The 18,042-nt window shown below is 35.8% G+C and overlaps 1 protein-coding gene and 1 long non-coding RNA gene across 2 annotated transcripts in view; one reads left to right on the top strand and one right to left on the bottom strand.

The window, feature by feature from the left end:
• The first annotated feature begins 1,823 nt into the window (after positions 1-1,823).
• LOC131035569 (pleiotropic drug resistance protein 1-like) lies at positions 1,824-17,551 on the top strand. The gene is made up of 23 exons (XM_059217069.1): positions 1,824-2,616; positions 2,750-2,870; positions 3,320-3,408; positions 3,494-3,578; positions 3,702-3,861; positions 3,943-4,019; positions 4,115-4,168; positions 4,265-4,657; positions 4,953-5,234; positions 5,334-5,650; positions 5,761-5,921; positions 6,024-6,127; positions 6,209-6,347; positions 6,437-6,511; positions 6,632-6,774; positions 6,864-7,196; positions 7,295-7,585; positions 7,671-7,888; positions 8,533-8,760; positions 8,849-9,020; positions 9,129-9,383; positions 9,463-9,892; positions 16,366-17,551. The coding sequence occupies exons 1-22, from the start codon at positions 2,267-2,269 to the stop codon at positions 9,730-9,732; spliced, it is 4,317 nt and encodes a 1,438-aa protein (XP_059073052.1). The 5' UTR covers positions 1,824-2,266; the 3' UTR covers positions 9,733-9,892; positions 16,366-17,551.
• The window catches only part of LOC131873916 (uncharacterized), a 71,821-nt gene continuing 68,782 nt past the window's right edge, over positions 15,004-18,042 (bottom strand). Inside the window, exons 3-4 of the long non-coding RNA XR_009371805.1 lie at positions 15,539-15,772; positions 15,004-15,056 (exon numbers count right to left, since the gene is read on the bottom strand). This is a non-coding gene — a long non-coding RNA (uncharacterized LOC131873916). The remainder of the gene's footprint in view (positions 15,057-15,538; positions 15,773-18,042) is intronic.

Genomic DNA, 18,042 nt, shown 5'->3' with positions numbered 1-18,042 from the left:
GAAATGTTAAAATATGGTGCAATAACAAAATGATGATATTATCACACTCCAAAAGATACAATATGAATCAATACTCCTTTGTACTGACTGAGTTGATATGAACTCATCTAAATTAACTCTGAATTGGCTCATAAGAGAGAGGTGAGTGTTGATTATATAGAAAAATGTGGGCAAATAATTCCAAGAAGAATAATAACTCCCAAATAGCCAAAGGTGGGAGTTGTGCCTACTTGGAAAATGTCAAACATTTGGCATAACCCACCTAAAGTGGGTTATACAAGTGGTTATGAGGAGGTGGCAAATGAATCCAAAAGAGGGTGTAACATTCAACCACCCAAATGTGGATGTGAATGGCACATGTAAATGTAGGACTATGCCACATGTCCTCATATAAACCATCATAATATAACCTAAGTATGTTTAATAATGTGTAGGAAAACTAAATATAAAAAACCTACACTAACATAAGGTACACAATAATAGTGGTAGTTGAACTGTATTAACATAATCAATTTTCTCTTGTGTGTTTTACTTCCTGCTACAACCTAGCTTGTATCACATAGTTGACAACTAGAAGAATTTATAGTCTCCAATTGTAGGTTAGTGAGGACCTTACATACTTATACCTAACTCTATATAATTTTCCCCTCATTTTAAATAAAAGTAACATGTCTCTCAGAAGTCTTCCACATATCAAATTTGTATTTGGTTGCATTTTTTTCAATTAAATATTCTTTATTCTTGTTTATTGCTAGCTAATCCACAAAATCGTCCCCCAAACCACTTGAGATGATTTAGATAAGATCTCTTATGAGTGACATCAAAAGATATTTGAACAATCTATGAAAGGTCAAAGATGTTATGTTTGTAAAATATATAAGAATCTCAAGGTGGTTACATTAATTTGCTTCAAAGTATCTTCTTTTTTCAAACTTGAGGCTATCAAGGCATGTATAATCATCCAACGAATCACACAATATAGAACATAATGTTCGTCAAGGTCTATAAGGTAAAAATCAAGATGGTCAATGAACAATTTTAGAAGAGCTTTAAAGCCCTACCTCTTATTCCTCACTACAAATGGAGTACTTGTCGTAAAGAACTACACTTTAGGGGAAACCTAAAGTTCTTGACCTTTTTCTACATTAAACATACATAAATAGTTGTCAACGAAAGAGATTTGGCATCTATTTTACTATCTGCTCAAACTAAGATAAGCGAGTAATTTCTAGTTTCTAGCTTTTTTTCATTTTATACTAACAATGATGTGTCAAAGGTAGTTAGTACAAAACACGTTTATAATGGATTAAATTTATGTAGATATAGTGACTTGTAACGTTAAGTTTGAAAAAGGAAAGCTCACAAAATTTGATTTTTAAAAGAAAGTTCGCGAAATTTGATTTTTAAAAGACTTTGTGTACTGTGATGGAAAATATCTGGAAAATTGGCGTTTTTTCTTTCGCGAAATTTGATGGAAAATATCTGGAAAATTGGCGTTAAGCGTAAACAGCATCTTTCCCTTTACAAAAAAACATATTTCCCAACACACTATTCTTTAATACTTCTACTCCCACCGAGCAAAGATCGAATCTTTGAAGACCAAGTGCAGTTGCAGATGAACTTAAGCTCAAGAGAACCAAACAATCCTCAGTTTCTAGACACCATTACATTTACACCTAATCCCGATATTCCATTCACAAAGTCCTCCTTTCACGGTCTTTTTTGTTTTTACATTAAAAAAATGCGAGAGACTAAATCTACTACGAAAAAATCTGTGGGGTCCAAAATCTGAAAGTTCCTCCAGATTGACAAAACTGATTTTTGCAATTAAAAATAAAGTAACAGGGAAACAATTCAATGACACCTGTCCTGTTCTTCTGGATGCTTTGAAATTTTTGCTTCCAAATCCAGCTGCTGAACACTGCTTACCTAATGTAATTTCGATCAATTGGCCGTTGATTATTAAAGTGTATTAAGTGTACTTAAAGTCATGCCTGCCTTAGTCACCTCACGAAATCAAAGATACCTGTAGCCTACTTCTTGAGAAACTTCTATGGGTATGATGTGTCTGTGTATATCCCCAATCTTTAAACCATCTGTATATATGCTCGATAATTCAACCATCTATCTCCCAAAACATAATGCAATCGTATTGCCATTTGTGCATTCACCAGGAGAAGGAAAATAAGTATCCTACTATTTAATCTCGATCAAGGGAGTTATATACTCTCTGGAAGTTGGACACTTGATTGGGATCCACGAGCTGATGAGTACATCAGTTAAATTAGATGGTGTCGGGTCATGGACAGGCAGCCTGCGGCAGGGAAGCACCAGACTGTTTGAGAGAAGCAGCAGTGTTTTCTCTCAGTCAACACAACGTGAAGATGATGAGGAAGCACTGAAATGGGCGGCCATTGAGAAGCTTCCCACGTATGATCGCGTCAGAACTTCCATTCTTAAGAATTTAAGTCAAAACAATGGAATTCGCAATATTCATGAGATAGATGTGAGGAATATAGAGCTCGAGACTCGACGACAATTGCTGGACAGGCTTGTCAAAGTTGCAGACCAGGACAACGAACGCCTTCTGCAAAGGCTTCGTGAAAGAATCGATAGGTTTGGAACTTTCACAATTGTCTCAGTATTTTTCTCTGATTTTTATTTTTAAGAAGTACAACATATCTGTGGCGATTAAATTATATCCAATGTTGTTAACATTTCTGGGATGATGCTTGCAATTGGTTTTCAGAGTCGGGATCATATTGCCCGAGGTTGAAGTGCGTTTCGGGAACTTGAACGTTGAAGTAGATGTTCACGTTGGGGGAAGAGCGTTGCCTACGCTCTACAACTTTTCCGCCAATATGGTGGAGGTAGGATTTCTTCATTATAAGATGATAATATGAATTGCTGATCTCTCTCATCAAGTTTTAGTCCAAAACTAAAGCAAAAAAATCAAAAAATAAATATATGAAACTCTGGTGAGCTATACATGAGCCTAGCGTCGTTTGCTAGCGGATTAGAGACCATTTTGCCAAGTTAAATGTCTGATCTTGGACTGTTTAAATCTTTCAATGTTCAATTGTAACAGATATTCCAATCCATCAACTATTTGTCCAATCTTTTTAACTTTTTTTCACCTGCTTTCACTTCCAAAGCGTAGCACAAGTGACTGCTTTTGTGTTTGAATAGTAAACTTTTTATGAATGTACTCGAGTATGTTGCTTGCCATTAGTGGTTATGTATTCGTTGTAGGATTCAACAGGAATATTAGTCTTGGTATTGTCAATTGGGCTAATCATGTTTCTATACTATTTTCCAGGGAATTCTCCAATCGCTTCGTTTATACAAGGGAAATAAGACGAGCATGACAATTCTTCATGCTATGAGTGGTATGGTCAAGCCTGGAAGGTAACACAAATAGCAATTCGATTCTAATTTAGTTTTCTATGTCCAATTCTCCCAATTTCCTTATTAAATATCTATAATAATATAGGATGACACTTCTCCTTGGACCTCCTGCTTCCGGCAAGACTACTCTACTCTTGGCTCTTTCGGGAAAGCTCGATAAAAGTCTCAGAGTATGTAATAAGATTGGATAGAAGTAATCAACATATAGTTCTATAATTTGTAGATATAGAAGAAGTTAGTGAGAACTTTAAAAGAGTCCATTGTTTATTGATCTTGACAACTTCTTGCGACAGGTCGAGGGATCAGTGACATTCAACGGCCATAGCATGAAAGAGTTTGTGCCACAAAGAACAGCAGCTTACATTAGTCAACATGATATGCACATCGGTGATATGACTGTGAGGGAAACCTTGGACTTCTCTGCCCGCTTTCAGGGAGTTGGATCCAGATATGGTATTACTACTAAATTCAAATGCTCTTTTGATATTTTTTAGTTTCAATATAAATGAATAACCCATGGATTTTCCTCTATAGATGCATTGACTGAGCTTTCACGCCGAGAAAAAGAACTGGGAATCAAACCAGATCCAGACATAGATATCTTCATGAAGGTGAATAGAGCATTCTGGTTGTGCAATACGGACCCTTTTCTTGATGAATTTTATTAGGTGAGCTATTCACGGAAACTGGTGAAATATTGTTGCAGGCAACTTCAATAGAGGGACAAAAGTCCAATCTGATCACAGATTATATCTTAAAGGTAAGTTTTCTCTGAAGTTTTACACCCCAATAGAGTTTAGAGAAGGATCATATGAATTGCAGTTGGTTCAACTTCAAAACTTAATGGCTGGAACAGATATTGGGACTGGACGTATGTGCTGACACCATGATAGGAGATGCAATGCGCAGAGGAATTTCTGGTGGTCAGAAGAAAAGAGTTACAACAGGGGAGATGATAGTTGGACCTGCAAAAGCCCTCTTCATGGATGAGATTTCCACTGGTTTGGACAGCTCTACAACATTTCAGATTGTGAAATGCCTGCGGCAATATGTTCACGTTTTCAATACCACAATGGTGGTTTCCCTACTGCAACCTGCCCCAGAAACATATGATCTCTTTGATGATGTAATTCTACTTTCAGAAGGGTATCTCGTTTACCAAGGGCCACGAGAATCCATTCTCGAATTCTTTGAGTCCATGGGATTCAGATGCCCTGACAGGAAAGGTGTTGCAGATTTCTTGCAAGAGGTAAGCAACTTATTTTATGATCATATAACATTTCGTTGGTTTTCGATCCAACCTCTTCACCTATATGAGCCCCAAATGATGCAATGAATACCAAGTGAACTATTCAAACCTATTAGACACAGGTCATATTGAATCACTATTTTATATAAGATGGACCATTGTAGCAATATAACTGGATTACTAAATACTCTATAAGGTTAATGGAGGAAAATGGTATCTAATAATTAACATGTTAGCTACAAGTAGGCTAGGCACTGCTCAGTATGACTATAATTCTCTCCATGATCTTGGGCAGGTGACTTCACTAAAAGATCAAGAACAATACTGGGCAGACAAAAGGCAGCCATACCGTTTTGTTTCAGTCAAGGAATTTGCAGATGCATTCCAATCTTTCCATGTTGCTACCAGAATTAATGCAGAACTATCGATTCCATATGATAAAAAGAAGTCACATCCAGCTGCACTCACAACAGAGAAATTTGGTTTAGGAAAAAGGGAGCTTTTCAAAGCATGTTTTGATAGAGAAATTTTGCTCATGAAGAGAAGCTCCTTCATCTATATCTTCAAATCCTCTCAGGTTATAAATTTTGTATTGAATTTGTTTCTAAATCTGTGAGGTTTGAGTTTCAGGATATTTAGGGCTGAAATGGAATTGAATGTAACCTGTTTTTGACAGATAACTCTACTGGCTTTGATCTCTTCAAGTGTGTTCTTCCGAACTAATATGCATGAAAGGAATCTCAACGATGGAAGCATCTACTTTGGAGCTCTCTTCTTTGGGCTGGTCCAAGTGATGTTTAATGGCATGGCAGAATTGTCAATGACACTGGACAAACTTCCAGTATTTTACAAGCAGAGAGATTTCAAGTTCTACCCTGCCTGGGCCTACTCTCTTCCCACTTGGGTAATGAGGATTCCTCTTTCTCTAATGGAGTCTTCAATATGGATCCTTTTGACATACTATATAATTGGTTTTGCCCCAAATCCACAGAGGTAGGACCAGGGTTGCCTCTTGAAGCTATATATAGACATATAAAATTGTTCTGCTGTAGCTATTGTATTTGAAAATCTAATATGGGCATTTTCTATTCTTCTATATGCAGGTTTTTCAAACAATGGTTGCTGTACATTTCAGTTTCTCAAGCAGCATTAGGGCTGTTTCGATTCATAGCAGCTGTAGGACGGAATCGAATAGTGGCAAACACTTTTGGTTCATTTGCTATCTTGGTTATTTTTGTTCTTGGAGGATTCATCATTTCCAGAGGTACATACAGACCTTTTAAGTGTCAAGATTATTTATCATAGTTCTTGTGCTAGGTGAATATGAATACGAGTTATTAAGGAATGTTTGGTAACTGCTTGACAGATGATATTAAAAGCTGGTGGATATGGGGTTACTGGATATCTCCTCTCATGTATGCTCAAAATGGTATTGCAGTAAATGAATTCTTGGCAAGCAGATGGCAAAAGGTTGGTAATTTCTATTTCCATAACCTGCTTCTACTAATCAAAGATATTTCTTTTACTGAATTCATCTCTTTGTGGTGATAGGAAAACATTGGCATCAGATTAATGCACTCTCGTGGTCTGTTTTCTAATGACTGGTGGTATTGGCTAGCTGTTGGGGCGCTCTGTGGGTACAATTTTCTCTTTAATGTTCTATACACAGTGGCATTACATTATCTTAATCGTGAGTATCTCCAACTCAATTTGTACTTTGTTTTCATCGGCATCATAAATCCTTTGCCTATAAATAATGTGGTTTGTCTATTTCGTCAGCACTTGGAAAGCCTCAGGCTCTAATTTCTGAAGAAGAATTGAAACAAAAGAAAGAATCTACAACTGGTATTCAAGGTAATTGACAGGAGATGCACAATATATTAGGAGGCATTGCCATAATACCATCCACACTGGTAGCTGCCCAAACTTACTAAAAAAATCAGTTAATGTTAAAAATTGTAAAAACTTATGCAGGTGGGGTTTCAAGAGGACAGAGAAATAGCAATGTTTCAAACAATTCTGAATACAATGCTGATGGCAAGAAAGGAATGGTTCTACCCTTCGAACCTCTGTCCATGACCTTTGATAACATCAACTACTATGTTGACATGCCTGCTGTAGGTTGCTTTCTTTTCCATTTTGAATTTTAAATTTCTTTGTATAGCATGTCTCATTTGAATTTCTTCTCATGATCATTTCTATACAGGAAATGAAGGGACAAGGAATTACAGAAGACAGGCTCCAGTTATTGCGAGGAACAAGCGGGTCATTTAGGCCTGGAGTTTTGACATGCTTAATGGGTGTTAGTGGGGCTGGGAAGACAACCTTGATGGATGTTCTTGCAGGAAGGAAAACTGGAGGTTATATTGAAGGTTCCATTACTATATCCGGTTATCCCAAGAAACAAGAAACCTTTGCTCGCATTTCTGGTTATTGCGAACAAACTGATATTCATTCTCCCTATGTTACTGTCTATGAATCCTTAGTATACTCTGCATGGCTTCGTCTCCCCCAGGAAGTAGATCATCAAACAAGAGAGGTGTATATTTTATTCTTGAACATGCAATTTTGTTTATAACTTTAGTTCAGCAATTTAGAAAACGGTTAAAAAACATTTGACAACCACTGTTCAAACAGATGTTTGTGGATGAAGTAATGGAGCTTGTAGAACTAACTAACTTGAAAGGAGCTCTGGTTGGTCTCCCTGGAGTTAATGGGTTGTCCACGGAACAAAGAAAGAGGCTAACAATTGCAGTGGAATTGGTTGCAAATCCTTCGATTATTTTCATGGATGAGCCAACATCAGGACTTGATGCAAGAGCTGCTGCAATTGTTATGCGAACAGTTCGCAATACAGTGGATACAGGACGAACTGTTGTGTGCACCATTCATCAACCTAGTATTGACATATTTGAAGCCTTTGATGAGGTATTTATTTGTAATTCCAGTGCATTTACTAGTATTGTAGGAGCTGTTACATCTGTAGGTGCTGAGAATGTGAATGAAATTGCAGTTGGTGCTGATGAAGCGTGGAGGACAGATGATATATGTGGGACCTTTGGGTCACCAGTCAAAAGATTTAATAGAATATTTTGAGGCAATCGAAGGCATTCCCAAAATCACACAGGGTTACAACCCGGCAACATGGATGCTTGAATCAAGCTCTATTGGAGTTGAAATGCGTCTTGGGGTTGATTTTGCAGACATCTACCGCAATTCATCTCTCTATCAGTAAGTTGTTGACTTAATAGTTGCAAATAACTTAATAAGTACCTTATCATTCAAATATCATGCCAAGAGACCTGACTTCTGCCTTGAATATTTCTCCAATTACAGTATTCTTTAGTTGAATACTTTCTTCTCCAAGTCTCTACTGGACCTTTGTACAATCTTTCAGTTTACTCCCAGAGCCAAGATCGACATAGAAACAGAAATCAGTGTATATTTCTAAATGCCTCGCACCAAAATAACTTTCTTCAGTTTACCCTCAAGATTGATCCACATTCAGTATTTAATAATAGTTTTCAAAATAAACTAAACTTGCAGTGAAATAAAAGAATCCAATCAAACAAAGCCAACAGGGTGAAAAAACAAGGACACTCATAATAGTCACTTGATAAAATGGCAAACAAAACAAAATTGCAAGTCTATTACTACTAAATAATTATAAAATAGTTGTTATGTAGTAAAAAACTAGTACCTATTTATTGTAATCAAAAGTAGCTTTATTTTTTCTAATACCTGTCATGATGCTATTAAAAGTGCTGACCATATTTGTGAGACCTTACTGACCTTAATCCACTACCTATTAGATAACCTCTAGTTCTTGCTAATAAAATGAAAGAGATTTATGAAAGGGTGCTGATATGGTGCAGGCAAAATCAAGCACTGATCAAGGAACTTAGCATACCAGCACCAGGGTCAAAGGATATATCCTTTGAATCAGAATTCTCACAGTCTTTTCTGACGCAGACATGGGCTTGCTTGTGGAAGCAGAACTGGTCATATTGGAGAAACCCAGAGTACAATGCAGTTCGCTTCTTTTTTACACTAGTCACTGCTCTGATGTTTGGCACAATTTTTTGGAGAATTGGTGGAAAAACGTAAGAAATGGTGCTTTCTAGGTATAATCGACATTAAACATAAAGTATCATGTCCTGTGAATTTTAACACTTCTATTATAAAATGCAGAAATAAGCAGCAAGATGTTATGAATGCAATGGGATCTATGTTTGCGGCTGTACTATTTATTGGCATGAACAATGCATCATCTGTTCAGCCTGTTGTAGACGTTGAAAGAACAGTCTTCTACAGAGAAAAAGCTGCAGGGATGTATTCAGCCCTTCCCTATGCCTTTGCTCAAGTATGTTGCTGCACTTAATAAACTAATATCTGAATCAATTATTGATTGTATTATATTATTGGGGGTTAAGTAATTCGTGAGTGACTTATGGGAAGTTGGGTGCATTAGGTGTTGATTGAGGTACCCTATGTATTTCTTCAAGCGGTGGTGTATGGAGTTTCGGTATATGCAATGATGGACTTTAAATGGGAGGCAGCAAAATTCTTCTGGTTTTTCTTTTTCATGTTCTTTACATTCTTATACTACACATTCTATGGGATGATGGCTGTCTCTCTTACTCCTAATGCAAACGTAGCTGCAATTGTGTCCACGGCTTTCTATTCAATCTGGATGCTTTTCTGTGGCTTTATAATTCCTCGTAAGGTAAGCATCAATTTAAAGTAGATACATTCTTTCCCTTTAACAGTAGAGCTTCTCAACCATGTCTTTGTTGGTATTGTAGAAAATACCAGTGTGGTGGAGATGGTACTACTGGGGATCCCCAGTTGCATGGACTTTATATGGATTGATAGCATCACAATATGGAGATGTCATGGATAAAATGTCAAAGACAGACGGCACATCAGAAACAGTGAAGGATTTCTTGAGGAATTATTTTGGATTTAGACATAGCTTCGTGGGAGTTACAGCAGGCATGACTATGGGATTTGGCATTCTTTTTGCCTTCATCTTTGCCTTTGCCATCAAAACTCTAAACTTCCAAAACAGATAAGAGACCAAATGAGATGAGAGAAGTTGAGCATAGAATTCTTGAGTGTAAGCATAGAATTCTTGTGCATTCTACAGTCCGACAAGATAAGAGACACTGTAATAGAGGTGGAGATATATAATATATTGATCAACGTATGACACAAAGAAAGAGTGTTTGAAATGTAATTGTTATTACAGGTTTTTCAGTAATAATTCAATTTATTTCCTTCGAAAATTTTCTCAAATACCAATGGTTTCAAATAAAGAATAAATACAACAAGTATTGTCTCTTTAGCCATATTGTTTGACTAAAAGAAATATTTTTTAATACTACACAGTATCTTAGTGTTCACTTTCCCTTATCCAAAATGCTCTCTAATGTTATTGCACTGAGCAACATTTTACAATAGGATCAAGGTGTGTGAAAGCTATAATTGAAGAAACACACACTTATACTGAGAGGGGGTGAATCAGTATAAGACAATCTTTACTTATTAAAACTTTAGTAATCACAATGAGGCAATCAAAAACATCCACGCAAATAAGGAAACATATCAGGAGAAAACCACAGCAAATAGCTGCTTGGATCTACTGTCCAAATCCAGCCTCAGAAAAATGAAATCTTCTTTACAAAGCTTTGTAGGCACCAGCCCATACCAATCCCCTACAACTAGGTACCAACCCAGCAAGAGACACCTATCTCTTTCAATGAGAGGCACCAACCTTCAAAATAAGAATATGATAATTATTTAGAACTTCTTGGATCAGCTCTAATTCACCTTCATAAATCTGCTTATGATCTTCAACAATTTCTGCTCATAGATCTGTAATCAAGCTCTCCATTCCTCCTTTACATCATCGTGAAAAATAAGTGTTGATTTTCCCAGGTTTTATTGGATGTATTTTAATGTATATATCTGATTCAATCTGATACTTGCATTCTTGGAATTCTATGTGTTCTCAAATTGAATAACATTATACTATATATATTCCTTTGGAGAGGCGTGTCCTTGAACGGACATGTCTCTCCTTTAATTATAATAATTTAATCAATATTATAATGTTTCATCAATCAATTATTAATTTAGAATAATATAATAGATTAATATTGAATATTAAATTTTATATGATTAATAATAATATAATAATATAACATAATAATATATTATTATTAATCAACATATATTATATGTATTCTAAATGATCATTCGACTGAAGCTACAAACATTTACACTCCCTCTTAGCTAGGGAGGATGATCAGACATAATGTGTAGTGATCTCCCATGTCAACACTTATGGCCCTCACCATAGCTACACAAAACATAATTAACACCCTCTTAGCTAGGGAAGATAAAATCAATGCAAATGCATTAAGTCTAGATTAATTATGGAATAGAGAAAATAACATAATAATATATTATTATTAATCAACAAAAATTTAATATTCTTGTTTATACCATACTTCCTGATATCATAGTGAGATAATATTTTCTCTATTCCATAATTAATCTAGACTTAATGCATTTGCATTGATTTTATCTTCCCTAGCTAAGAGGGAGTGTTAATTATGTTTTGTGTAGCTATGGTGAGGGCCATAAGTGTTGACATGGGAGATCACTACACATTATGTCTGATCATCCTCCCTAGCTAAGAGGGAGTGTTAATGTTTGTAGCTTCAGTCGAATGATCATTTAGAATAAATATAATAATATAACATAATAATATCTAAATGATCATTCGACTGAAGCTACAAACATTAACACTCCTTCTTAGCTAGGGAGGATGATCAAACATAATGTGTAGTGATCTCCCATGTCAACACTTATGGCCCTCACCATAGCTACACAAAACATAATTAACACTCCCTCTTAGCTAGGGAAGATAAAATCAATGCAAATGCATTAAGTCTAGATTAATTATGGAATAGAGAAAATATTATCTCACTATGTTATCAGGAAGTATGGTATAAACAAGAATATCAAGGCACATGATATTCACCATAACTCAAAAATATCATCTCATGATATTGGGAGTATTTGCATCAACCATATGATGCTCATCATAGGGGACCATAGTCTTAAGGTGTGAATTTGCCTCCGTCAGCGATTCTATTCACAAGATCTTGCGTGGATTGCCTCTGTCGACAATTCTATCCATAAGCTCTTGTGTGGATTGCCTCAGTTGGTGATTCTATCCATGAGCTCGCACGTGAATTGCCTCAATCGGTGATTCTGTCCACAAGCTCTTACGTGAATTGCCTCAGTCGGTGATTCTATCCATGGGCTCTCACGTGGATTGCCTCAGTCGACAATTCTATCCACAAGCTCTTATGTGGATTGCCTCAATCGGTGATTCTATCCATGAGCTCTCACGTGGATTGCCTCAGTCGGCGATTCTATCCACAAGCTCTTATCAGTTTGCCTCTGCAAATGCGAAGACCAAGCAATTATATCTTCTACGTTCACCACATGTATCGTATGTAATTTTATTCAACAAGGGTGGCGGATATATATCATTTGTCTTCATTGGATCGTGCCTCCACAGGGGGTCGCGATCCTATGTGGAACCACGTGGTTCCACATAGGGTCGTGACCCCTGTGTGGAGCCACGATCCTTCTACACTGGCGGGATTACTTAAACCAAACATAACAATAACAAACTAGTATGTTAGTTTAATACTAAATTAAATCGCAAGTATAAAATTGAATTTTCTGGGCGCTAAAATAGATTACGATTTTAGAGTTACGTCTGAGACTAAATTTAACACTCCCTCTTAGTCTTAGGAGTATAGACCTAAAACTTAATTTATCTCAACACTAATCTCATGATAATTACATCACCTAGGTGTGAAGAATCAACCTGTGATTCTAAGGATATACTCACTTTGATATCCATGTTTTAAGTATTAGCCTATGATACTAAGGATATACTCACTTTGATATCCCTGTTATAAGTATCAGCCTGTGATACTAAGGATATACTCACTTTGATATCCCTATTATAGTATGTGCACTGACTTTAATCCACTTACATAATGTCTACTATAACTTATCATATTACTGATATTCAAATTGTCTAATTTTCAATTTATATGATCTTCCAAACATTTATAAGATCATCACCTTACAATGTTAAAATACAAGTGTTCATTAACTAAAGAATCGTCATCCTTTAGGAATGAACACAGGGAAAGGTTACATAATTCATATACTCAAGTATATGACCAAGAAGTTTACATAATTTTAGACATCAATTACATTTTAACCATACCAAGATACCTCCTGAAGTGATCAATTTTCACTCTTGCTAGGGGTTTGGTGAGAATGTCAGCTGTCTGATCTCCTGTATTGACATATTCCAGTCTTATTACCTTTCTCTCTGTCATGTCTCTTACATAGTGATATGGGATCTCAATGTGCTTGGATCTATCATGGAAAACTGGATTCACTAAAAGTTTAATGCAACTCTGATTGTCACAATGAATGATAGTAGGCTTAAGACTTTCACCAAACAGTCCTACTATCAATTTCTTCAACCATACGGCTTCCTTAGCTGCCATGGATGTAGCTATATATTCAGCTTTTGTGGAGCTCTAAGCTACGGATGATTGTTTTCTGCAAATCCAAGATACCATAGCTGATCCCAAGCTGAAACAGCATCCTGAAGTGCTCTTCCTATCTATCACGCTTCCAGCCCAGTGTGAATCAGAGTATCCATGTAGGTTCAATGCAGTGTGTTCATAATGCAGTCCATAGTCCAAGGTACCTTGAAGATATCTCAATATATGCTTTACTGCAACCAAATGTATTTCTTTGGGTTCAACCATGTGTTGGCTGAGTGCATTTACTGCATAACATATATCAAGTCTGGTATTGACTAGGTACATTAATGATCCAATAATCTATCTATATAATGTTGGATCTGCAAATTTGGAATCTGCTATAGCTTCTTTTAGTTTATGTAGGTTTGTTTCCATAGGAGATGACATTGGCTTACAATTCATCATTCCAAATCTCTTTAGAATGTCAATGGTGTATTTACCTTGATTTAGATAAATACCATCTAGTTTTTGCCATACTTCTAATCCAAGGAAATAATGGAGTAGACCTAAATCCTTCATCTCAAACTCTGAAGCTAGTTCTTGTTTGCATTTTGCAATGAGATGACCTTCGCCTCATGAGTGTTTCACCTTCAATAGTGAAAATCCCTCTCAATCACTATGATCGAAATTGTCACAAGTTGACTGAACCATCTTCTCCCTCTGAAGCTCAAGTTCTTGTATCAACCTCTTGTCCTCTTTTGAAATGTCAGACTCCCTCTGCATCTGGTCTCAATCATCAATTCATTTATAAGCATCAATTTATTTCTCCCTTTAATTCAATTTTATTGTGCTTTCGTCCTTAAGTTTAAAAAATTTCCTTTCATAAGGTGAGCCCATATAAGAAATATCACGCATGAATCATCTCTCATCATAATTCCCTTTGAATGATGTAGAACATTTTCATAATTTTGATCAACACTTTCATTATGATCTGCCACACACAGTCGTTAATAACTTTTGCAATTTACCAAATTTATCCAATCTCTTCGGTGAGATGTTATAAAGCTAATTACCAACATTTCCTCCAAGTTATAGCGAGATCCAACGGTTAAAACAAAAGTTATGACATTTTTCCCAAAATTGCTAACCCTAGGCAGGGTTTCAAGTGACCTGCACCAAAGTCGTCATATCTTGCACAAAACTAAATCAAATTTGATGAGATAAACATATTTGAAAACTAGAAACACAAATCTTTCCATCCATATATTATAGTCCTCATTTTGAGGCCAACCAAGGGCCGTACAATGGCATGTTTCAGACTGAAAATTCTAAAAAAACTGAATTCTCCAACCCTCTCCAACCTCCAAATTAAACTTCACAGCCCTGAGCTCTGATACCATGTTGATTTTCCCAGGTTTTATTGGATTTATTTTAATGTATATATCTGATTCAATCTAATACTTGCATTTTTGGAATTCTATGTGTTCTCAAATTGAATAACATTATAGTATATATATTCCTTTGGAGAGGCATGTCCTTGAACGGACATGTCTCTCCTTTAATTATAATAATTTAATCAATATTATAATGTTTCATCAATCAATTATTAATTTAGAATAATATAATAGATTAATATTGAATATTAAATTTTATATGATTAATAATAATATAATAATATAACATAATAATATATTATTATTAATCAACATATATTATATGTATTCTAAATGATCATTCGACTAAAGCTACAAACATTAACGATAAGAACTCTCTGCACACCCATTTGACCTATTACCGCCATTGATCTGTTACCCACATTCACCACACCAAAACACATGAGAAAAAGTGAGTTCCATTTGACAAAGATGCACAAAAGGTTTTCAAGATTTGATTTTAATGAGTCATGGTTATCTATTTCCACGTATTTATCAAATCCCATGGGATTAGTCCTTTCTTTGTTTTTAAAAGATGGATGAAATATCAATGTTTTTGGTTCAAAATGTTTGAGAATGTTTAAAATTTCACTTTTATGTGTTTAGGTAACCCTCAATTTCGTTGTTCCATAAATCGTTCAGAGTTTTCGTTTTCCCCACATCGACACATTTGATCCATTCCTTAGATACTCCTTGGTGTTTTATCCTTTTGGTCTTTAAGTATGCGGGGACTTCACAAATTCAAGCATTTTTTTATAATTTTGCAATCCGAACTTCAATTTCTACCATTTACATACAATGGAATTTTCATATTTTAAAACATAAGAAACAATTGCTGCAAAGCACAACTTTACCTTTGAACCTTGCATACCACGATAGACTTTAGAGCTTTGGAACATGAAAACAAATTTCGCAAAATGTTGCCCAACTTCCAATACCTGTAAACAATGGCCAAGTTTTGGAGTTCTTGAACCCTATAACATTAATTGTGAAATCCAATCAAATCTCTAGATCTCGTCAATAGTGGGGACTGTCAAACCTTTGATGGTAAAAACATAAATTGAAATTCGCATCTCAACTGCTGGATCCTGCCAAACATCAAATTATATCAGAGTTTCAAAACTTCTCAATATGGCAACACAAAATTAAAAATTGCACCTGTAATCCCAAACCCTCTTAATCACAAAACTATTGGAGTTCCAAAGTTACACAACATAACTGCAAAACATGTGAATGAACTCTAAACTTTGAAGCCTGCTCACAACCATGCAACTAGACTTTCAAGAATCTAAAACATAAAAGGAAAACTTGCCAAATACACAGTAAAGTTTAAACTCCAATCTCTGCCACCTTAGTGAAATTGTGGACCTTTTCAACATAAAAATACAATTGCACACTACATCTAAAACTCTACCCTTTGCCACCTTGGTGGGCTTTTGAACTTGTTTGCCACAAAAGCAAAATTTGCATTTTGTATTCAAAGATTTGACTCTTGCCAACTTTTCCATGTGCTACAGGCAGACTTTCAGACTATCCAGACATATTTGTACATTCCTTTCTAAAGACAACCTTGCATTATTAGAAGATTTTGCATTGAATATTGTTCATTTTTCACCTTGATTGTACTTTTCCAATGGCACATTTGTAGTCTAACCAACTTATGTTCTTCTATTGCTTACAGATTTCATGACACCCTCAAAGGACATTGATCAATGATCATCTACATGCCCAATTGTCCGAAGTGCAGGACAACAGAGAATTTCACATCACTTCCTATTTCATTTGATCTACCTATTGGCAAGAAGGGCAATCTTCCCAGAATTGACCAAAGTTGGTGAAATGGAGTGGGGAGAGCACAAAGTGTACGAGTTCTTTTCGGTTGGAGTTGAAAAAGCACAGCAAACACTACAACAGGGTGAATGATGCATTCATCTTTCATCTCATCAAACTCTTAGAAAATGATTTCAACAAGAAAATGTCATTGGAAGCCATGTCAACAATTGTAGAATGGAGCAATGGGTTCATCCAATTCTCCACATTCACATACATCAGAGTTGCAGGATTCTGCACTACCCCATATAAACTCCCCAAGTACCCAAGCAAAAGGATAATCTTATTGGAACTGTGCAGGCAACTAGGTAAAAGGTACAAATATTGCTCTCTAGGAAGTACAAGACAGGTGTGCATTTTCCCATTACCATTGGTGAGTACACATGTTCTTCATACATTCATGTCAAGACTCTGGAGAAAGAATAGCTGAAATGAATTGCATTTATTTAAAGCCAGAAGGAAATTTGATCCAAAGAAAATGATTGAAGGATCAACTGGATCCTTGTACAATCATCCACCCAATCTCAAAGACTTTTTGACAGATTGCATGGATGAGTATGATGAAAAACAGAGTGATTACTCTAGGTCGAGTATACATCAGATCAAAGCCTTTGAACTTGCCAAAGTGCGAAAAGATGTTTCAAATGATGGCAATGTGATAGATATTTCCTATGATTGTAACAATGCCTATGTCAAACCTATTTTGAGATGGATTGGACAATTGTGGAGGACACATCAATCCAGAATATGAAACAAAAGATAATTGCTGTAAGTTTGGTGTGGCTAAAGGAGGCAACCCGAACAGGTGGAAAAGGTTAGAAAGAAAAGACGAAGAAAACCCCTGCTAAAAGAAAAGAGTCAACTCCTATCACATAATATATATATGTTGAAGAGGCACCAAAAGAGCACGTGCCTTTAGTAAGGAAGAAACTCAAGATAATAAAAGGTATGAAAGAACATGGGATTGCTGTTACAACAACTGCTACTGATGGTGAAACTCTTCATTTGCAATAAAATTTTGGATTTTCCCTTGTTTTCGTTTTATTTTCTATGTTCTCCAAACTGGGTTATGCTGATTTGAATTAATTTCTGCAATTTATCTGAGATAGATGGAATTCTGCATTTTCTTTATGCTGGATCATCTAAATTAAAGACTATCAAGGTTGTGTATGAAATCTGCATGTCATCACAAAACAGGCTTATATTTTCTCTCTAAAACCTATATGTTTTGCAATGTTTTTTACACATCTGCTTGGAATAGGAATAGTTTTATGATACACACTTGCAATTTGCTACTATAGGGTTAAAATTCTTATGTTGCAAGGCTGTTTTCATTGCTGATATATAAATTTTAAGTGATATAGAATGCAATGAATGTTTTGAATCAGTTTATGGACGCATGTAATTTGGCAAAGCAAATTAGCTGAATTGAAAGTGAACAAGCACAGGCCCCTTGAATAGGAATAGTTCACAATGGTTACGGAGTTATCTTACATGGCCATGATCTGGTGATATGGATTGGAGATAG

The sequence above is a fragment of the Cryptomeria japonica genome, chromosome 3 (assembly GCF_030272615.1).
Source record: "Cryptomeria japonica chromosome 3, Sugi_1.0, whole genome shotgun sequence".
Classification (NCBI taxonomy): domain Eukaryota; kingdom Viridiplantae; phylum Streptophyta; class Pinopsida; order Cupressales; family Cupressaceae; genus Cryptomeria; species Cryptomeria japonica.
The sequence above is the reverse complement of the archived record's forward strand: the minus strand, read 5'-3'. Positions and strand labels throughout refer to the sequence as shown.